The sequence below is a fragment of the Bombina bombina genome, chromosome 1, assembly GCF_027579735.1.
Source record: "Bombina bombina isolate aBomBom1 chromosome 1, aBomBom1.pri, whole genome shotgun sequence".
Lineage (NCBI taxonomy): Eukaryota > Metazoa > Chordata > Amphibia > Anura > Bombinatoridae > Bombina > Bombina bombina.
Genome location: NC_069499.1, coordinates 447,746,604 through 447,770,215, shown reverse-complemented (window position 1 = coordinate 447,770,215; position 23,612 = coordinate 447,746,604). Strand labels below are relative to the sequence as shown.

The following is a 23,612-nucleotide window of genomic DNA, read 5'->3' as shown; positions in this document are numbered from 1 at the left end:
GACTGTTCCGTTTCTTTTCCCTCAGTTTTTCTTTGCATGGAGAGGTCAAGGTTGCATGTTGGCGGCTTCGGATGCTATACCATTTGTTTGCCTTCTCATGAAGCCTCTTCAGCTTTGTATGCTTCAGCAGTGATATTTCTCTGCTAAGATTCATCTAGATTTCAGATCAAGCCTGTATGTTTTGGTGCCTGTATCAGCTTATTTTACAGGGGGCTTCTTTATTCAGGATGGGGGAACATCTATGGGGGGGGGGTCTCTGATTTCAAAGCTGGCCTCTGATCTCGATTTCAGTTTCACTATGTTTCAGCAATAGCATATGTCAATCAACAAGGGGGAACTCTGTTCCCTGGCCTTGAGGGAAATATTGTGTCCCTTGGGCAGAAGTGTTATTTAATTTCTGCTGTTAATATTCCTGGAGTGAACAACTGGGATACAGTTTCTCTCTGTTAGTCTTCAAATCCAGAAGGAGTGGTCTCTTTAATCTGGATATCTTCTATCAGATACTGGATCTTTGGGGTCTCCCAGAGATAGTTCTGATGTTTTTTTTTCATTCTTTGATTTTCCAGGTACTGTTGTAGGTTTGTAGATGCTTAGGTAGCTCTTGGGTCATTTTAACCAACATGTTTTTTTTCCTGGGTGGTTTCCGAATCAGTCTAGAGGGAGCATCTGTGTTTCTATTTACTTCGATTTGGTCTCACAGTTTTTGGTATGTGAATCGAGTTCAGATGTCCAGTTGCTTTTTGGGTCTCTTACTCTGCATTTCAGATTTTTGATCTCAAGGTCTGTTTTTTCAAAAAGGTCTCAATCTATAAGCATGATGGTATGGAGATTGAACAATTAGCTCTTAAGCAGAGAGTGGTTCTCTGATTCGGTTATTAAGACTCTGATACAGGTTTGTGTACCTGTATTCTGGAAGTTTTATTATAAGGTTTAGAGAACCTTTATTTCCTTATGTAAGGATCATTTTTTTCCCTGACATTCTTGTAGAATTCCTAGTGGATTTTTTGCAGGGTGGTTTGGATATGGGTTTATCTGCCAGTTCTCTTTTGAAGGGTCAGATTTCAGCTCTATCCCTTTGAAAGATTGCTAATTTTTCAGATATTCAGAGCTTTCTTCTAGCTTTGGCTGGGATTAAGTCTATTATTAAATGGATATGAAAGACAAAATTAAAAAGTTGTATGATTCAGATAGACCATGTAATTTTAAGACAATTTTTAATTCACTTCTATTTTCAAAATGTGCTTTGTTCTCTTGATATCCCTTGTTGAAAAAGAATACACACACTCTACACTACTGGGAGCTAGCTGCTGATTGGTGCCTGCACACATTTGTCTCTTGTGATATGCTAACTAGATGTGTTCATCTAGCTGTCAGTAGTGCAATACTGCTTCTTCAGCAAAGAATAACAAGAGAATGAAGCAAATTTGATAATAGAAATAAATTGGAAAGTTGTTTAAAATTGTATGTTCTATCCAAATCATGAAAGAAAATGTTGGGTTTCCTGTCCCTTTAACCAATTTTCTCCTTTTGGAAACTTATTTAGTTTTTTAGGATTTTGCAGCCTTATCGTTTTGAGCCTATGCATTAGGTTTAGTTTGTTTGTGTTCTTTTCTGATTACAGGAAAGGTCATTTAGCTTCTGTCATTTCTTTGTCTTCATGGTTCAGACATCTGTTCCATAAGGCTTTTTTTGGAGACAGGTTAGCTTCTACCTTAACGGATTACTGCTCACCTTAGATTGATTGCCAATTCTTGGCATTTTAGGAATGAAGCTTCAGATGTCCAAATTTGCAAGGCAGCTAAATTTTTCTTCATTTCTGGCATTTTGCTTCTTCTGAGGCGGCCTTTGGTAGTTAAGTCCTTCAGGTAGTTGTTTCAGGATTATTATTTGCCTGTTGGTTATTTTTTCATTGCATGTTGTCCTTTTTTGGGTTTTATTGGGATTTAGTTTTTCAATGAATAAGTAAGTTTAAGTCCCACATTTATGTTTCATTACTCATGGACTCCACTGCTTGAGTATTAGTTCCCAGGAGTAAGGGATCGTGGACTCTTGCCACCTGTATAAAAGAAAACAATTTATGCTTACCTGATAAATTCATTTCTTTCATGGTGGTGAGAGTCTACGAGACCCCACCCTGTGTTTTTCTGGTGTTTTTTTCTAAGCGCACATTTTTTTGCCAGCTCCTATTTGTTTGCTTTAGATTCGTTTTCTACCTCTTTGGCTTGGTTATATGTCAGAGTTGCCAGTAAGGTGGGAAGGGTTTTATAGAGTTCCTGGGGTTTGGGAAACCTTGTCTCCTAGTGGTAGGGAGGAGTAATAGATCATGGACTCTCACCACCATGAAAAAAAAAAATCTATCATCAGGTAAGCATAAATTATGTTTTAGGTAATTTATCCCAGATATAAATCAATCCATATGAAATAAAGGTTCAGTAGACAAACATTTTCGTTATAAAATATTATCTATTAGATTTTACTACTAAATGTCTGATAAAGACAAAAAATACTAAGATATAAAAAATGCTAAGTTAGTTCACAATGTTGGTCTTTGAGCATAATCTGATCTTTTCACTAAAAATCCAAATTATGTGCAGCATCCTGAGCTGAGGGTTATGACAATCCCCTTCAAAAATCACTAGTTAACTAAAACTCAACAGATTCTCCACGATACAAAGTACCTTTATGATAAAAAAATGGTCATGAAATAAAGGAAACCTAAAGCATAAATACCTGGAATTGAAACTACTGGGTTCAGAGGAACAGACGTTAGGGAAGGATTAATTTGGGGACTTAATACAGGAACTGTTGGAATGCCTGGAAGGAATAAAAACACACATTTGGTTAGTAATGTGAAAACCTCAAATCACAAAATCTAATAGTTTGTTACAATCTAATATGGTATCTGTGTTTATGTCAATATACCCAGCAAGTAACGGTCACAGGTGTAATGTTGGTGGGACTAATCAGTTATATGCATTTAAATTGTTTTCTGCTGTACATATTTAATTGAAATAGATTTTAATTTAACATTTGTCAAGTTACATAATGAAACTGAAGCAGTCCTTATAACTATATCTTAATCGTGTTCCTTTACATTACTTCGTATTCTTGTAGGTACACAATTCATAGTAATCAGCTTAAAGTGAACAAAAGAGCTAGATCAAATCAACAAGTTTCAAGACATTTGAATAAATAGCACTACTTATTTTCCTTCTGTAGTTGTCCTTGAATATTATACATGTCTATTAACTCTAGATCTCTAAAAGACGATTGTATTTAACAAATGTTTCAAATTTCAACAAAAACATAAATTATGCTTACCCGATAATTTAATTTCCTTCTGTATGAGGAGTCTCCACGGCATCATTCCTTACTGTTGGGAAATACTGAACCTGGCCACCAGGAGGAGGTAAAGACACCCCAGCCAAAGGCTCAAAAACTCCCCCCACTTCCCTCGTATCCCAGTCATTCTGCCAAGGGAACAAGGAGCAGTTGGCAAAATATCAGGGTATAAATGGTACCGGAAGAGAAAAAAAAAAAACAAATTTTGGTCCGCCCATCGGAGTATACAGGCGGGGGGCCGTGGACTCTCCTCATACAGAAGGAAATTAAATTATCAGGTAAGCATAATTTATGATTTCCTTCTTAATATGAGGAGAGTCCACGGCATCATTCCTTACTGTTGGGAAAACTATACCCAAGCTCTAGAGGACACTGAATGATAACGGGAGGGGTAAAGAAAATGCAGACCTTAATCTGAGGGCACCACAGCCTGTAAAACCTCTCCCAAAATGTATGTAAGGAGGACCAGGTAGCCGCCTTACAAATTTGATCCAAAGAGGCCTCGTTCTTAAAGGCCCAAGAGGAAGCCACCGCTCTAGTGGAATGAGCCATAATCATCTGAGGAGGTCTAAGTTCCGCTGACTCGTAAGTTAAGCGTATAACACTCATCAACCAAAAAGATAAGGAAGTCGAAGAAGCCTTCAGTTCCTTACGCTTCCCAGAGTAGATAACAAACAAGGACAAAGTTAGTCTAAAATCTTTAGTAGCTTGAAGATAGAACTTCAAAGCTCGAACAACATCCAAATTATGAAGTAAACGTTCCTTTGCTAAAGAAAGATTAGGACACAAGGAAGGAATCACAATTTCCTGATGTTACGATCAGACACCACCTTAGGAAGAAAACACAAGCAGGTATGTAGGCCAGCCTTATCCTTGTGAAACACCAGATAAGGAGGCTCACATTGCAAGGTCGCCATTTCAGAAACTCTGCGTGCCAATGCAATAGTCAATAGAAAAAGAACCTTCCAGGACAACAATTTAATGTCAACCAAATGCATAGGATCACATGGAGCCCATTGCAAAAACTAAACAAGATTCAAACTCCAAGGAGGAGCATTAGACCTGAACACAGGTCTGATCCTGATCAGAGCCTTAATAAAGGATTGCACGTCAAGGAGCTCAGCGAGTCTCTTGTGCAGCAAAACAGAAAGGGACAAAATCTGTACCGCAGGGAACTGGCAGAAATGCCCTTCTCCAGACCCTCCTAGAGAAAGGAAAGAATCCTGGCAGTCTTGACTTTATGCCAGGCGAAACCACGTTCTTCACACCAGAACAAGTAAGTTCTCCACAGCTTATGGTAGATGCAGCGAGAGTGTCAATAACCCTCTCATAGAAACCTATCTTGGTTAAGACTAAGCGTTCAATCTCCATGCAGTCAGCCTCGGAGAATCTAGATTTTAATGAACATTAGATCCCTTCAACAAGGTAACCTCCATGGAGGTGATGAGGACATCCCCACCAGGTCTGCGAACCACGTCCTTCGCAGCCACGATGGAGCAAGCAGTATCACTGATGCTTGCTCTTGCTTGATGCGGGCCACTACACGAGGGAGAAGTGGTAACGGTGGGAAAATGTAGATTAGGTTGAACCTCCAAGGCACTCCTAATGCATCTATTAGCTTCGCCTGAGGATCCCTGGACTGCGACCCATATCTGGGTAGCTTGGAATTGAGCTGGGACACCATGAGATCTATTTCTGGCGTCCCCATCTGTCCCAAATCTCCGCAAATACCTTGGGATGGAGAGACCATTCCCCCCGATGAAAGGATTGTCTGCTTAGGAAATCCGCTTCCCAGTTGTCCACACCCAGAATGTGGATCGCTGACAGCTAACAGTTGTGGGCCTCCACCCATTCCAGAAGTCGAGAAACTTCCCTCATTGCTAGGGAGCTCCTCGTTCCCCCTGGTGGTTAATGTAAGCCACAGAGGTTACGTTGTCTGATTGGACTCTGATAAACTGGGACGAACCCAGAAGAGGCCAAGCCTTCAGAGCATTGAAGATCGCTCTAAGTTCCCAATTGTTGATCGGGAGGAGAGATTCCTCTCGAGTCCACAGGCCCTGTGCCTTCCTGGCACCCCAAACAGCTCCCCATCCTGATAGGCTTATGCCCGCAGTCACAATCTCCCAGGATGGTCTCAAGAAGGATGTCCCTTGGGACAGGTGATCTAGACAAAGCCACCAAGAGAGCGATTCTCTCGAATGGTTGTCCAGAGAAATCTGTTGACAGATCCGAATGATCGCCGTTCCACTGACTCAGCATGCACAACTGAAGCAGTCTGAGATGGAATCTGGCAAAAGGAACAATGTCCATGCTGGACACCATGAGACTAATCACCTCCATACACCGAGCCACAGAGGGCCTTAAGGAGGTCTGGAGGGCAAGACAAGCGGAAGTTAGCTTGTGACGTCTCTGGTCTGTAAGGAATAGCCTCATAGATATGGAGTCTATTAAAGTACCCAGGAATTCCACCCTGGTACTGGGAACAAGGGAACTCTTTTCTAAGTTTATCTTCCATCCATGAGATTGAAGAAGAAATAGCAGAGCTTTCGAATGGTCCTCAGCCAGACGACAGGATGGTGCCTGAACCAGAATATCGTCCTAGTGTGGCGCTACTGCTATACCTCTGGTTCTGGCCACTGCAAGCAGAGCCCCCAGAACCTTCACAAAAACTCTTGGAGCAGTAGCTAGACCAAACGGAAGTGCAATAAACTGGAAATGCTGGTCCAGAAACTGAAAACCTCAGGAACTTGAAGTGTTACTTGTGTATTGGAACCTGAAGGTAAGCATCCTTCAGGTCTATCGTGGTCATGAACTGTCCCTTCCTGAACTAAGGAAAGGATAGACCTTATCGTCTCCCATCTTGAACAAGGGGACAGCTAGGAATTTAAGCACTTGAGGTCCAGAGCGGAAAGTTTTCTCCTTCTTTGGGACCACAAAAAGGTTTGAGTAGTATCACAGACCTCTTTCTGCAAGAGGTACAGGTACAATGACTCCCAGGGAGGAGAGATCCCTCATGCCAAGGTGCAGAGGTGACTGAAATTTAACAAAAACAAAGACCTGTCTTATAAAAACAGGGCGGGCCGTGGACTCAACGTATTTAAAAAGAAACAAAATTTATCAGGTAAGCATAAATTTTCTTTTCTTTCTTGTATCCCACAAGACATCCTTACTTGTGGGATACAATACTAAAGCTATAGTACACGGATGAAAAGGGAGGGACAAGACCGGGAACCTAAACGTAAGGCACCACTGCTTAAAGAACCCAACTCCCAAAAACAGCCTCAGCTGAGACAAAAATATCAAATTTGTAAAAAGTTAGAAAAAATGTGAAGACAGGACCAGGTTGCAGCCATGCAAACATGATCTACAGAAGCTTCATTCTTGGATGTCCATGAGGAAGCAACATCCCTAGTGGAATGGGCCGTAACTCTTACAGGAGGCTGCTGTTCAGCAGTCTCACATGCAAAACGGATGATACTCTTCAGCCAAAATGAAAGAAAGAGAGGTAGCCGTAGCTTTCTGACCCTTACATCTTCCAGAGAAAACGACAAATAAGACGACTGAAGAAAATCCACAGTCGCTGGTAAATAAAATTTTAAAGCACAGACCACGTCAAAACTGTGCAAGACACGTTCCCTTTGAGGAGGAGGATTAGGACACAAAGAACGAACAACAATATCCTGATTAATGTTCCTGTTTGAAACAACCTTAGGAAGGAACCCTAGGTTAGTACACAAAACTACCTTATCTGAATGAAAAATAAGATAAGGACAAGCGTATTGTAATGCCGAAAGTTCAGACACTCCTCGAGCTGAAGAAAAGGCAACAAGAAATAAAACTTTAAGAACTAAATTCAGACTCCATGGAGGAGTAATGGGTTTGAAACACAGGCCTTGTCTAACCAAAGCCTGACAAAAGGATTGAACGTCTGGGGCCTCTGCCAGACGTTTGCATACAAAATAGATAAGGCAGAAATCTGACTTTTTAGGGAACTAGCCGATAAACCCTTCCCCAATCCTACTTGGAGAAAAGAAAAAAATTCTGGAAAACCGAACTCTACTCCATGAGTAGCTCTTGGATTCACACCAATAAAAGAAATTTTCACCATATCTTATGGTACATCTTTCGAGTCACAGGCTTACGAGCCTGGATCATGGTCCCCATGACCGAATCAGTAAACCCCCGCTTGAAGCGTTCAATCGCCAAACAATCAGCTGCAGAGAAAGTAGGCTTGGGTGAAGGAAAGACCCTCGAATGAGAAGGCCTTTCCTCAACTGAAGTTTTCAAGGTGATAACATTACCACCAGATCTGCAAACCAAATCCTGCGAGGCCCCGCAGGAGCCCTGAGGAGCACTGGTGCCCTCTCCTGTTTGATTCGAGCAATGACTCGAGAAAGAAAAGCAAAAACAGAGGAAATAGGTATGCAAGACTGAAGAACCAAGTAATCGCCAGAGCATCTATCAGTTCTGACAGGGGATCCCTGGACTTCGACCCTAATCCCGAGAATTTGGCATTCTGTCGAGAACCAAAAGGTCTAATTCCGGCTGACCCCACCTGAAAAGCAGGCTGGAGAACACTTCGGATGGAGATCCCAAACAGCTTGTGAGCGCACAGTCAAGGAGCAAATTGCTGCAGCTGGTTGCAAACCATCCGCTTGCTAGACAGCTAAGCTAACCTTCAGGCTACCACAGCTGGCTGTCCTGGAGGAAAGATCTACCTGTTCAGAAAATCCGCCTCCCAGATGTCCATCCCTGGGATGTGTATCGTTAATTCAGTGGGCAGAGGCCCATTCTTGTCTGTTAAGTTGAGTACCTCTGTCATTGCTAAGGAACTCCTCATTCCCTTTTAATAATTGATGAAAGCCACCAGAAGAAGTTTTCCAACTTAAACATGATAAGTTGAAATGAAGTCAACTGTGAACAGGTCAAAAAGGCATTAAATATTGCTCTCAGCTCCAGGATGTCTATAGGAATCCAAATGTATTCGAGAAGACTAATCCGAATGTTCTTCGTTGAATTACCAAAACACATAGAACTGCAAAGGTCAACAATGAAACTGAGCAAACGGGACAAAGCCCATTGCCCAAATACCTCCATGATACTAAGCTACTGATGGCTGAGGAGTGGACTGAAGAACTAGACAAGTATCAAAAATCCTTGACGTCTAGACTTCTTTCAGAAAAATCTTCATCAATAAGGAAGCTATTATGGTTCAAAATCACCCCTGTATATGGGATTAAAGAACTCTCATCCAAATTAACCTTTCCACCGTGAAGTCCTAGGAAGTAAAACGACAGTTCCATGTGGAATCTAGCTAGTTGAAAAGGTGGCGTCTGGAATAGGATGTGGTCCAGATAAGATGCCACTGCAATTCCTCGTAAGCGAAATACCGCCCACAGAGATACCAGAATATTTGTTTTAATACAAACTTTTTAGAAACTTTGGATGATCCTAGTGGACGGGAACATGTAGGAACACATCCTGTTATCTACCGTTGCCCAGGGCTCAAGAAAAAAATGAAACAAATAGTTTCCATCTTAAAGGACGGTACCCCAAGAAGCTTGTTTAGACTTCTGAGATCTAAAATCTTTCAATACTTAGATCTCCAAAACATCTCAACCCAAGTCTGAACGAAGGACTGTCCCCTATATGATCCGCTTCCTGATCGGGACATGCCCGTCATGCTGTCTTTATTCAACAGCAGGCTCAATGAACTGTATCTCCATATAGGTTTAGTCTCCTTTTGATTGGAAACAGAAAGGAAAAAAACAAAAACAAAAAACACTGCTCTTAAAATTCCAAAAAGGAACAAAAACTGCTCCGCCGTCACTTTTTGTCAGATAGTTTCTCTAGTCCTACGACAAAAAAAAGAAACTCAAAATATTGTCTCCCAAATTGATAACTCGAAGAGAGACATTCATGCACATACATCGTATGGAATAGACCCTTAAAATTTGTATCATAGGGTCTAAAATTCTACAACTATCCTATGGGAATAGAAAATCTTATAGCTAAGGTGGAAAAGGCTTCTTCCCCTGGGAACTGTTTCCTTCAAGGAGGCTTGGAAAAGTACTTACTATCTGAGATTTTTTTTTTAATCTTATATACCTCAGACACTACCGAAGAAACTTCCCTTTAGCTCTGAGGGAAGAGACATTCGGAAAAACTTATTCATTGATGTACCCATGTCCTTATGCACCAACCCGCAACATGGGGAAAAAAAAAATGGCAAAGTAACTCCAGAAGGAGTTTGTGATAAACCACAGAACACTGCCTTTAAAGGCTATAACATTGGGACACTTGAGGAAAGATTAGTGGCATCAATTGAATCTTATCAATAGATTCTTGAGCCATGTCTGCTTTAAAAAGGAAGTTGATTCAGAAAAAAAAAAAAACTATCTGAACAACCTCTGGTTGTTTATTAAACATATAAACAGTTGCAATCCATTATTGCATATTCAAAACAGAAACAATGTCACCGTAGTAGTAAACCTTTATTAAAACTTTAACCACAGAAAAGATTGTACTGTGACTTTAAATGTTAAACGTCACATATTTCTCCATGTAGAAAAAAAAAAAGTTGTCCTGAGTAGCTAGAACCTCCTTAAGAAACAGATGGAGGTATACTAGCTTAAACCTGAAAGATACAACTTCAGAATCAGCAGGAGGAATTTACACTGTCAGAAGCTGAGATTGTATCCTCCGATGCTACCGAAGTATCCTTTCCCTCACATCTGAGAGGGAACCTTGAGATAGTAACAACCGTGACAGGAACATCGCTAACGGACGCTAAAAATATATATATATATATATATATATATATATATATATATATTTCAAGTTCGAGGCTAAGTTCTATTTACAGATTTCGGGCACGGCGATGGGGTCCAATGTGGCCCCATCCTATGCCAATCTGTATATGGCAGAGTTTGAGACCCTGGGCACTATGCTATTCAAGGATCCACGGGTATTATGTTTCCGTAGATACATAGACTATCTATTCTTGATCTGGCGAGGGGAGCAACAAGATCTAATGTCTTGGTTCCACAAACTGAACCAGTCCAATAACAATCTTAAGTTCAAGATTACTCACAACAAACAAACAGTTGATTTCCTTGATTTAAGGATATACAGATCTGGTGATGGACTGAAGACCACACTATACCAGAAACCCACGGATAGGAATTCGATCCTCCAAGGAACAATTTGTCACCCACCGTTTTTGAAAAAGGCTTTGCCCAAGTCTCAGTTCAAGAGGGTAACACGAAACAACAGTGACCAAGAGAATAAAACAGTACAACTTGAGGAGATGAGGATGAAATTTGAGCAGCGGGGTTATAGTAGAGAACACCTGAACGTGGCTTTCGTTGAAGCTCATACCACTTCACAGAATGAGGCTCTAAAGAAAACAATACCTGAGGCACCACCTAGGGAACGATTGATACTGACGACCACCTTTACTCCTGATAAGGTCTCTCTACCGAACATACTACGAGAACATTGGGATATTATTTCAACTGACAAAAAACAGAATTTATGTTTACCTGATAAATTTCTTTCTCCAACGGTGTGTCCGGTCCACGGCGTCATCCTTACTTGTGGGATATTCTCTTCCCCAACAGGAAATGGCAAAGAGCCCAGCAAAGCTGGTCACATGATCCCTCCTAGGCTCCGCCTACCCCAGTCATTCGACCGACGTTAAGGAGGAATATTTGCATAGGAGAAACCATATGGTACCGTGGTGACTGTAGTTAAAGAAAATAAAATATCAGACCTGATTAAAAAAACCAGGGCGGGCCGTGGACCGGACACACCGTTGGAGAAAGAAATTTATCAGGTAAACATAAATTCTGTTTTCTCCAACATAGGTGTGTCCGGTCCACGGCGTCATCCTTACTTGTGGGAACCAATACCAAAGCTTTAGGACACGGATGAAGGGAGGGAGCAAATCAGGTCACCTAAATGGAAGGCACCACGGCTTGCAAAACCTTTCTCCCAAAAATAGCCTCAGAAGAAGCAAAAGTATCAAACTTGTAAAATTTGGTAAAAGTGTGCAGTGAAGACCAAGTCGCTGCCCTACATATCTGATCAACAGAAGCCTCGTTCTTGAAGGCCCATGTGGAAGCCACAGCCCTAGTGGAATGAGCTGTGATTCTTTCGGGAGGCTGCCGTCCGGCAGTCTCGTAAGCCAATCTGATGATGCTTTTAATCCAAAAAGAGAGAGAGGTAGAAGTTGCTTTTTGACCTCTCCTTTTACCTGAATAAACAACAAACAAGGAAGATGTTTGTCTAAAATCCTTTGTAGCATCTAAATAGAATTTTAGAGCGCGAACAACATCCAAATTGTGCAACAAACGTTCCTTCTTTGAAACTGGTTTTGGACACAGAGAAGGTACGATAATCTCCTGGTTAATGTTTTTGTTAGAAACAACTTTTGGAAGAAAACCAGGTTTAGTACGTAAAACCACCTTATCTGCATGGAACACCAGATAAGGAGGAGAACACTGCAGAGCAGATAATTCTGAGACTCTTCTAGCAGAAGAAATCGCAACTAAAAACAAAACTTTCCAAGATAATAACTTAATATCAACGGAATGTAAGGGTTCAAACGGAACCCCCTGAAGAACTGAAAGAACTAAATTGAGACTCCAAGGAGGAGTCAAAGGTTTGTAAACAGGCTTGATTCTAACCAGAGCCTGAACAAAGGCTTGAACATCTGGCACAGCTGCCAGCTTTTTGTGAAGTAATACCGACAAGGCAGAAATCTGTCCCTTCAGGGAACTTGCAGATAATCCTTTTTCCAATCCTTCTTGAAGGAAGGATAGAATCCTAGGAATCTTAACCTTGTCCCAAGGGAATCCTTTAGATTCACACCAACAGATATATTTTTTCCAAATTTTGTGGTAAATCTTTCTAGTCACAGGCTTTCTGGCCTGAACAAGAGTATCGATAACAGAATCTGAGAATCCTCGCTTCGATAAAATCAAGCGTTCAATCTCCAAGCAGTCAGCTGGAGTGAAACCAGATTCGGATGTTCGAACGGACCCTGAACAAGAAGGTCTCGTCTCAAAGGTAGCTTCCAAGGTGGAGCCGATGACATATTCACCAGATCTGCATACCAAGTCCTGCGTGGCCACGCAGGAGCTATCAAGATCACCGACGCCCTCTCCTGCTTGATCCTGGCTATCAGCCTGGGGATGAGAGGAAATGGCGGGAACACATAAGCTAGTTTGAAGGTCCAAGGTGCTACTAGTGCATCCACTAGAGCCGCCTTGGGATCCCTGGATCTGGCCCCGTAGCAAGGAACTTTGAAGTTCTGACGAGAGGCCATCAGATCCATGTCTGGAATGCCCCACAGGTGAGTGACTTGGGCAAAGATTTCCGGATGGAGTTCCCACTCCCCCGGATGCAATGTCTGCCGACTCAGAAAATCCGCTTCCCAATTTTCCACTCCTGGGATGTGGATAGCAGACAGGTGGCAGGAGTGAGACTCCGCCCAAAGAATAATTTTGGTTACTTCTTCCATCGCTAGGGAACTCCTTGTTCCCCCCTGATGGTTGATGTACGCAACAGTCGTCATGTTGTCTGATTGAAACCGTATGAACCTGGTCCTCGCAAGCTGGGGCCAGGCCTGGAGAGCATTGAATATCGCTCTCAGTTCCAGAATATTTATCGGTAGAAGAGATTCTTCCCGAGACCAAAGACCCTGAGCTTTCAGGGATCCCCAGACCGCGCCCCAGCCTATCAGACTGGCGTCGGTCGTGACAATGACCCACTCTGGTCTGTGGAACATCATCCCTTGAGACAGATTGTCCAGGGACAGCCACCAACGGAGTGAGTCTCTGGTTCTCTGATTTACTTGTATCTTCGGAGACAAGTCTGTATAGTCCCCATTCCACTGACTGAGCATGCACAGTTGTAATGGTCTTAGATGAATGCGCGCAAAAGGAACTATGTCCATCGCCGCCACCATCAACCCGATCACTTCCATGCACTGAGCTATGGAAGGAAGAGGAACGGAATGAAGTATCCGACAAGAGTCCAGAAGCTTTGTTTTTCTGGCCTCTGTTAGAAAGATCCTCATTTCTAAGGAGTCTATAATTGTTCCCAAGAAGGGAACCCTTGTTGACGGGGATAGAGAACTCTTTTCCACGTTCACTTTCCAGCCGTGAGATCTGAGAAAGGCCAGGACAATGTCCGTGTGAGCCTTTGCTTGAGGAAGGGACGACGCTTGAATCAGAATGTCGTCCAGGTAAGGTACTACTGCAATGCCCCTTGGTCTTAGCACCGCTAGAAGGGACCCTAGTACCTTTGTGAAAATCCTTGGAGCAGTGGCTAATCCGAAAGGAAGCGCCACGAACTGGTAATGTTTGTCCAGGAATGCAAACCTTAGGAACCGATGATGTTCCTTGTGGATAGGAATATGTAGATACGCATCCTTTAAATCCACCGTGGTCATGAATTGACCTTCCTGGATGGAAGGGAGGATAGTTCGAATGGTTTCCATCTTGAACGATGGGACCTTGAGAAATTTGTTTAAGATCTTGAGATCTAGGATTGGTCTGAACGTTCCCTCTTTTTTGGGAACTATGAACAGATTGGAGTAGAACCCCATCCCTTGTTCTCTTAATGGAACAGGATGAATCACTCCCATTTTTAACAGGTCTTCTACACAATGCAAGAACGCCTGTCTTTTTATGTGGTCTGAAGACAACTGCGACCTGTGGAACCTCCCCCTTGGGGGAAGTCCCTTGAATTCCAGAAGATAACCCTGGGAGACTATTTCTAGCGCCCAAGGATCCAGAACATCTCTTGCCCAAGCCTGAGCGAAGAGAGAGAGTCTGCCCCCCACCAGATCCGGTCCCGGATCGGGGGCCAATATTTCATGCTGTCTTGGTAGCAGTGGCAGGTTTCTTGGCCTGCTTTCCCTTGTTCCAGCCTTGCATTGGTCTCCAAGCTGGCTTGGCCTGAGAAGTATTACCCTCTTGCTTAGAGGACGTAGCACCTTGGGCTGGTCCGTTTTTACGAAAGGGACGAAAATTAGGTCTATTTTTTGCCTTGAAAGGCCGATCCTGAGGAAGGGCGTGGCCCTTACCCCCAGTGATATCAGAGATAATCTCCTTCAAGTCAGGACCAAACAACGTTTTCCCCTTGAAAGGAATGTTTAGTAGCTTGTTCTTGGAAGACGCATCAGCCGACCAAGATTTCAACCAAAGCGCTCTGCGCGCCACAATAGCAAACCCAGAGTTCTTAGCCGCTAACTTAGCCAATTGCAAAGAGGCGTCTAGAGTGAAAGAATTAGCCAATTTGAGAGCATTGATTCTGTCCATAATCTCCTCATAAGGAGGAGAGTCACTATCGAGCACCTTAAGCAGTTCATCAAACCAGAAATATGCGGCAGTAGTGACAGGGACAATGCATGAAATGGGTTGTAGAAGGTAACCCTGCTGAACAAACATCTTTTTAAGCAAACCTTCTAATTTTTTATCCATAGGATCTTTGAAAGCACAACTATCCTCTATGGGAATAGTGGTGCGTTTGTTTAAAGTAGAAACCGCTCCCTCGACCTTGGGGACTGACTGCCATAAGTCCTTTCTGGGGTCGACCATAGGAAACAATTTTTTAAATATGGGGGGAGGGACGAAAGGAATACCGGGCCTTTCCCATTCTTTATTAACAATGTCCGCCACCCGCTTGGGTATAGGAAAAGCTTCTGGGAGCCCCGGCACCTCTAGGAACTTGTCCATTTTACATAGTTTCTCTGGGATGACTAAATTTTCACAATCATCCAGAGTGGATAATACCTCCTTAAGCAAAATGCGGAGATGTTCCAATTTAAATTTAAATGTAATCACATCAGATTCAGCCTGCTGAGAAATGTTCCCTAAATCAGTAATTTCTCCCTCAGACAAAACCTCCCTGGCCCCCTCAGATTGGGTTAGGGGCCCTTCAGAGATATTAATATCAGCGTCGTCATGCTCTTCAGTAACTAAAACAGAGCAGCCACGCTTACGCTGACAAGGGTTCATTTTGGCTAAAATGTTTTTGACAGAATTATCCATTACAGCCGTTAATTGTTGCATAGTAAGGAGTATTGGCGCGCTAGATGTACTAGGGGCCTCCTGAGTGGGCAAGACTCGTGTAGACGAAGGAGGGAATGATGCAGTACCATGCTTACTCCCCTCACTTGAGGAATCATCTTGGGCATCATTGTCATTATCACATAAATCACATTTATTTAAATGAATAGGAATTCTGGCTTCCCCACATTCAGAACACAGTCTATCTGGTAGTTCAGACATGTTAAACAGGCATAAACTTGATCAGAAAGTACAAAAAACGTTTTAAAATAAAACCGTTACTGTCACTTTAAATTTTAAACTGAACACACTTTATTACTGCAATTGCGAAAAAACATGAAGGAATTGTTCAAAATTCACCAAATTTTCACCACAGCGTCTTAAAGCCTTGAAAATATTGCACACCAATTTTGGAAGCTTTAACCCTTAAAATAACGGAACCGGAGCCGTTTTAAGCTTTAAACCCCTTTACAGTCCCTGGTATCTGCTTTGCTGAGACCCAACCAAACCCAAAGGGGAATACGATACCAAATGACGCCTTCAGAAGTCTTTTATAAGTATCAGAGCTCCTCTCACATGCGACTGCATGCCATGCCTCTCAAAAACAAGTGCGCAACACCGGCGCGAAAATGAGACTCTGCCTATGCTTTGGGAAAGCCCCTAAAGAATAAGGTGTCTAAAACAGTGCCTGCCGATATTATTATATCAAAATACCCAGATAAAATGATTCCTCAAGGCTAAATATGTGTTAATAATCAATCGATTTAGCCCAGAAAAAGTCTACAGTTTAAATAAGCCCTTGTGAAGCCCTTATTTACAATCGTAATAAACATGGCTTACCGGATCCCATAGGGAAAATGACAGCTTCCAGCATTACATCGTCTTGTTAGAATGTGTCATACCTCAAGCAGCAAGGGACTGCAAACTGTTCCCCCAACTGAAGTTAATTGCTCTCAACAGTCCTGTGTGGAACAGCCATGGATTTTAGTTACGGTTGCTAAAATCATTTTCCTCATACAAACAGAATTCTTCATCTCTTTTCTGTTTCTGAGTAAATAGTACGTACCAGCACTATTTGAAAATAACAAACTCTTGATTGAATAATGAAAAACTACAGTTAAACACTAAAAAACTCTAAGCCATCTCCGTGGAGATGTTGCCTGTACAACGGCAAAGAGAATGACTGGGGTAGGCGGAGCCTAGGAGGGATCATGTGACCAGCTTTGCTGGGCTCTTTGCCATTTCCTGTTGGGGAAGAGAATATCCCACAAGTAAGGATGACGCCGTGGACCGGACACACCTATGTTGGAGAAAACTGCTTTGCGAGTCTATGGACTTACCGATTGTTGGTTATAGGAGGGCGGCCTCCTTAAGAGATCACCTGATGCGACCCGATAACAGACTAAGTTACAAGTCTAAAACATGGTTAGACACCACCAAAAATGGGTGCTTTCGATGCAGTGGATGCACCACATGCAGTGGGATGACCCAGAGTAAATTTTTCACACATCCGTGGACCAACAGAAAATTTACAATTAGACAGTGTCACATGCACTACAAATTACATCATATACATGATCCACTGTCCGTGTGGCAAGTTCTATGTTGGTAAGAGACAGGATGATGCCCGCACCAGAATGGCCAACCATAGGTCAGCCATTAGGGCAGCGTTGGAGAATGGTAAATCTAACCAACCGGTAGCCAGACACTTTCTGCAGGCGAGACACAAAAACACTGATTTGCGTTTCATTATCATTGACCATGTCCCACCACTAGCGAGGGGTGGTGACAGAGGTAGGGTGCTCTTACAGAGGGAAAGTCTATGGATTTTCACACTTGACACTCTGGTCCCTAAGGGGCTTAATGTCCATTTCGACATGCAGTGCTTTTTGTGAAGTTTGTAATATTGAAAATTGGAATGTCTTATTCCTAAATGTATCTAAATGTATCTAAATGAATGATTGATTATATATCATCTGGTGGAGTTATATGCATAGGTGCTTTAATACATGGTAACATAGATTTAAATTCGAAAACCTATTAGACTATACTGTGAGATGGGTACCCTTGTTTGTTTCAGGTTTGTATGTTTTGTACCTCTGGCTTAGTGGGGATACCATCATATATATATGGATATGATATGACTACCGAGCATGCTGATTGTGATTTAATAGTAGTCTTGTTTAGTGATAGTAGTATAAGTTGGTGTGATGATCAATACCTGTTTTGGATTGTTGGCAGGACATAGCATATGGTGAAATAATAAGCTATTGTGGGAGGTACTTTTTGTGGTCCTCCTATTTTGAGTATTTAAGAATTATGTTCCTTTTGGCACCTTGGTATCTACATACTAAACATTTGGTATTTTTTGTTTGGGATATGATGAACTACACTGTACGGTATTAGCATTACGATTGATGATTTGAGAACTTTGGAGCATTGATGGGACTGCAGGTTATGCTATATGGCCAGTGATGGGACTGCAGCTAATGCTGTATGGCCAGTGTTGTGGTGTTCAGGCTAATCAGTATGTGAACTGAATATTAATATTTAGATTATTATATACCATTCAGTTAATTTCCCAGTGTATATGTGCTATAAGATAGCTCGATAATAGGCGGCAGACAGAATGATTTCTCTAGTATGGTTCCCATATAATATTGTGTATGGTCACTGAATGGCTAGTTTTAGTATTAGGAGCGGTTTATACGATGAGTTTTGTCGCCTTAGAACCGTTTGTTTTTACTCATGAACGATAATAGTGTGATCCTACTGGCATTGTATATGGTTGCTTAGCAACAGTCGCCGTAACAGCGCTATAAGCTACATACTTGATGCGTTGATGTTTAACACTCTAGCTGCAAATTATGAGTGTTTATTGTCCCTATAAAGAGTGTCATGTGTAATCTGGATACATCCTCTGTACCCCACTTATACCGCTATACACTGCATTCAACATCTTTATCTACCGGACATATTTACCAATACTTATATGTCTACATTTTATGCTTATATCATATCAACATAGTATTTGTCCATCAGCTACCATTTCAACGATCTTGTGCTCTGTGTACTTTTAATTTTCATGTTAACACTGTTGCTGTTTTTATCTTTATTTTTTACATGTTTTCACGATTTTTACCTTGGTGACTTTTTTGAACCTCCAGGGCCTCTGTACTTACTTTTGCGCATGCGCTGTTGCGCTAGGAGGACGCCACAGACTCTGGCAGGATCGTCACCAGGTAAACATTTAAATAGTTCACTGTATTATTGGTTTTGTAAGGTCTGAGGACGGGGGTGACTCCGAAAACGTTCACCAAAGTAAAGTTATTATACTAAAGTATACGGAGAGTGCCTTTCTTATTTCTCTTTCTATATCTATATATCTATATCTATATCTATATATCTATATCTATATCTCTATATCTATATATCTATATCTATATCTCTATATATCTATATATCTATATTTTTACTTTTTTATATATAGGACACTTGAGAAGGCTGCGGATATAAAAAAGTTTTGTCCGAATGGTTCATGCAACAATCAAGACAATGTTGGCTCTAATAAAAAGTCTTATCTCTGAAGTGCAACTGTACGCACATATGAGACAGAAAAGATTTTACAATAGTATAAAGGGCATAAAGGGAAAAATATCCTTATTCACATGTTAATCCATAAAATTGAACACCATAATCAGAGGTACTGTGTCTTTAAATACCAAAGGAAAACGCCCAAATGTTATTATAACTTAATCCATTAACATTGGATATACTGGGTGTGACTGACATAAATAGTATGTAACATCCCTATTCACCCTTTGAAATAAAGGAAACGCCCTAAGTTTTTTTTAAAATCAATTCATTAACATAGAATATACATAGGGTGAGAGGCAGAAAGTGTATGTGACAATTTTATTCCCATTAAAATTAATAAAATGAAACACAATAATAAGAGTAACTGTCTCTTTAAGTAACAAATATAACGTTATTTGTATGAACCCATTAACCATGAAACATGTTAATAAAAATGGGATAATATGGGACTGTGACTTTAAACCTTAAAACACACTGTATTAAGTTTGTAAAATATGCAGAGGACTCTGCCTGTCACTGATCAAAAAAACAGGCAACCGGACTATAGAGGAAAACATCCTTCTAGTGTGTCCACATAAATGCTTCCCTGCCACGTACGCAGAACAAACTGCTTCTAACACAGCAGTGGAATAATGGCGCACAAACATGCAGCGCAACATAGCTCCGCCCATCGTGGGCGTAACAAGCTAAAAACTCCCGGGCGACTAAAATGTAAAAATGGAGCCGCCGGGAGAACGAGCCCATCTAAAACTTAAGCAAACCTCCCGACAGTTATAACATATAACCTAACGTCCAGGGGAGTAAGAATGTCCTCAAGCATGCGACACACCTTACATGCGGACTAACATACGAAAAAACAAACCTTCCGACAGTTATAGCATATTACAATAACGTCCAGGGGAGTAAGAATGTCCTCAAGCATGCGACACACCTTGCATGTGATGCGGTCTATCGTAAAAACAAACCAGCCCTCCAGACGGGTTACTAGTGTACATAAAGCCGTTGTTAGAAGCTAGTATAAACGAGAGCCTCTTCTCCACGTCCTTTCAGTGCCTGCAATTACTGCCCAATAACATGTCCTCCCTCCTAGGGATAATGTTATCCAGTGTCCCTTAATAAATAAAAGTGCCAATCTTTCTGTGAGCGTGTCCCCAGAAATAAAAAATCAGCACTTAAATTGCTGCCTGGCAGTAAGGCAGCCCACCCGGCTTGCGAGGTCCTCACATTGGCCTGTGGAAATAAAAAGTACTGAGTACATCTCTTCCCTTAGACTTTTACAAACAGGGCAGCATCAGTATGGGAGGCGCAGTGAGAATTATGTCCCACAAGTTCCCATTGCTTTAAAGCCACCAAATGCTCTACTGTAGAGACTGATCTGGTCTAGGCTACACCCCAGAACAAAGCAGCACCTCTGGCACTACTTTTAAAAAACAGAATTTATGCTTACCTGATAAATTACTTTCTCCAACGGTGTGTCCGGTCCACGGCGTCATCCTTACTTGTGGGATATTCTCTTCCCCAACAGGAAATGGCAAAGAGTCCCAGCAAAGCTGGTCACATGATCCCTCCTAGGCTCCGCCCACCCCAGTCATTCGACCGACGGACAGGAGGAAATATATATAGGAGAAACCATATGATACCGTGGTGACTGTAGTTAGAGAAAATAATTCATCAGACCTGATTAAAAAACCAGGGCGGGCCGTGGACCGGACACACCGTTGGAGAAAGTAATTTATCAGGTAAGCATAAATTCTGTTTTCTCCAACATTGGTGTGTCCTGTCCACGGCGTCATCCTTACTTGTGGGAACCAATACCAAAGCTTTAGGACACGGATGAAGGGAGGGAGCAAATCAGGTTACCTAAATGGAAGGCACCACGGCTTGCAAAACCTTTCTCCCAAAAATAGCCTCCGAAGAAGCAAAAGTATCAAATTTGTAAAATTTGGCAAAAGTGTGCAGTGAAGACCAAGTCGCTGCCTTACATATCTGGTCAACAGAAGCCTCGTTCTTGAAGGCCCATGTGGAAGCCACAGCCCTAGTGGAGTGAGCTGTGATTCTTTCAGGAGGCTGCCGTCCGGCAGTCTCATAAGCCAATCTGATAATGCTTTTAAGCCAAAAGGAAAGAGAGGTAGAAGTCGCTTTTTGACCTCTCCTTTTACCAGAATAAACAACAAACAAGGAAGATGTTTGTCTGAAATCTTTAGTAGCCTCTAAATAGAATTTTAGAGCACGGACTACGTCCAAATTGTGTAACAAACGTTCCTTCTTTGAAACTGGATTCGGACACAAAGAAGGTACAACTATCTCCTGGTTAATATTTTTGTTGGAAACAACTTTCGGAAGAAAACCAGGCTTAGTACGCAAAACCACCTTATCTGCATGGAACACCAGATAGGGCGGAGAACACTGCAGAGCAGATAACTCTGAAACTCTTCTAGCAGAAGAAATTGCAACCAAAAACAAAACTTTCCAAGATAATAACTTAATATCTACGGAATGTAAGGGTTCAAACGGAACCCCTTGAAGAACTGAAAGAACTAGATTTAGACTCCAAGGAGGAGTCAAAGGTCTGTAAACAGGCTTGATCCTAACCAGAGCCTGAACAAATGCTTGAACATCTGGCACAGCTGCCAGTCTTTTGTGAAGTAAAACAGATAAAGCAGAGATCTGTCCCTTCAGAGAACTTGCAGATAATCCTTTCTCCAAACCTTCTTGTAGAAAGGATAGAATCTTAGGAATTTTTATCTTGTTCCATGGGAATCCTTTAGATTCACACCAACAGATATATTTTTTCCATATTTTATGGTAAATTTTTCTAGTTACAGGCTTTCTAGCCTGAATCAGAGTATCTATTACAGAATCTGAAAACCCACGCTTTGATAAAATCAAGCGTTCAATCTCCAAGCCGTCAGTTGGAGGGAAACCAGATTCGGATGTTCGAATGGACCCTGAACAAGAAGGTCCTGTCTCAAAGGTAGCTTCCATGGTGGAGCCGATGACACATTCACCAGGTCTGCATACCAAGTCCTGCGTGGCCACGCAGGAGCTATCAAGATCACCGAGGCCCTCTCCTGATTGATCCTGGCTACCAGCCTGGGGATGAGAGGAAACGGTGGGAATACATAAGCTAGGTTGAAGGTCCAAGGCGCTACTAGTGCATCTACTAGGGTCGCCTTGGGATCCCTGGATCTGGACCCGTAGCAAGGAACCTTGAAGTTCTGACGAGACGCCATCAGATCCATGTCTGGAATGCCCCATAATTGAGTTATTTGGGCAAAGATTTCCGGATGGAGTTCCCACTCCTCCGGATGAAATGTCTGACGACTCAGAAAATCCGCTTCCCAATTTTCCACTCCTGGGATGTGGATCGCAGACAAGTGGCAGGAGTGATCCTCCGCCCATTGAATTATCTTGGTCACTTCTTTCATCGCCAGGGAAGTCCTTGTTCCCCCCTGATGATTGATATATGCAACGGTCGTCATGTTGTCTGACTGAAACCTTATGAATTTGGCCTTTGCTAGTTGAGGCCAAGCTCTGAGAGCATTGAATATCGCTCTCGGTTCCAGAATGTTTATCGGGAGAAGAGACTCTTCCCGAGACCATAGACCCTGAGCTTTCAGGGATTCCCAGACCGCGCCCCAGCCCACTAGGCTGGCGTCGGTCGTGACAATGACCCACTCTGGTCTGCGGAAGCTCATTCCCTGTGACAGATTGTCCAGGGTCAGCCACCAACGGAGTGAATCTCTGGTCTTTTGATCTACTTGAATCGTCGGAGACAAGTCTGTATAATCCCCATTCCACTGTCTGAGCATGCACAGTTGTAATGGTCTTAGATGAATTCGTGCAAAAGGAACTATGTCCATTGTTGCAACCATCAATCCTATTACTTCCATGCACTGCGCTATGGAAGGACGAGGAACAGAATGAAGTACTTGACAAGAGCTTAGAAGTTTTGATTTTCTGACCTCTGTCAGAAAAATCCTCATTTCTAAGGAATCTATTATTGTTCCCAAGAAGGGAACTCTTGTTGACGGGGACAGAGAACTTTTTTCTTTGTTCACCTTCCATCCGTGAGATCTGAGAAAGGCTAGGACGATGTCCGTATGAGCCTTTGCTTTTGACAGGGACGACGCTTGAATCAGGATGTCGTCCAAGTAAGGTACTACTGCAATGCCCCTTGGTCTTAGAACCGCTAGAAGGGACCCTAGTACCTTTGTGAAAATCCTTGGAGCAGTGGCTAATCCAAATGGAAGTGCCATAAACTGGTAATGCTTGTCCAGAAAAGCGAACCTTAGGAACTGATGATGTTCCTTGTGGATAGGAATATGTAGGTACGCATCCTTTAAATCCACGGTAGTCATAAATTGATTTTCCTGGATAGTAGGTAGGATCGTTCGAATAGTTTCCATTTTGAACGATGGTACCCTGAGAAATTTGTTTAGGATCTTTAGATCCAAAATTGGTCTGAATGTTCCCTCTTTTCTGGGAACTATGAACAGATTGGAATAAAATCCCATTCCTTGTTCTCTTATTGGAACTGGATGCATCACTCCCATCTTTAACAGGTCTTCTACACAATGTAAGAATGCCTGT

The 23,612-nt window shown here is 42.1% G+C and overlaps 1 protein-coding gene across 1 annotated transcript in view; it reads right to left on the bottom strand.

The window, feature by feature from the left end:
- The window catches only part of GORASP2 (golgi reassembly stacking protein 2), a 178,896-nt gene that overhangs the window by 24,633 nt on the left and 130,651 nt on the right, over positions 1-23,612 (bottom strand). Inside the window, exon 8 of the mRNA XM_053698425.1 lies at positions 2,731-2,814. Within this exon, the coding sequence (XP_053554400.1) occupies positions 2,731-2,814 (84 nt within the window). The remainder of the gene's footprint in view (positions 1-2,730; positions 2,815-23,612) is intronic.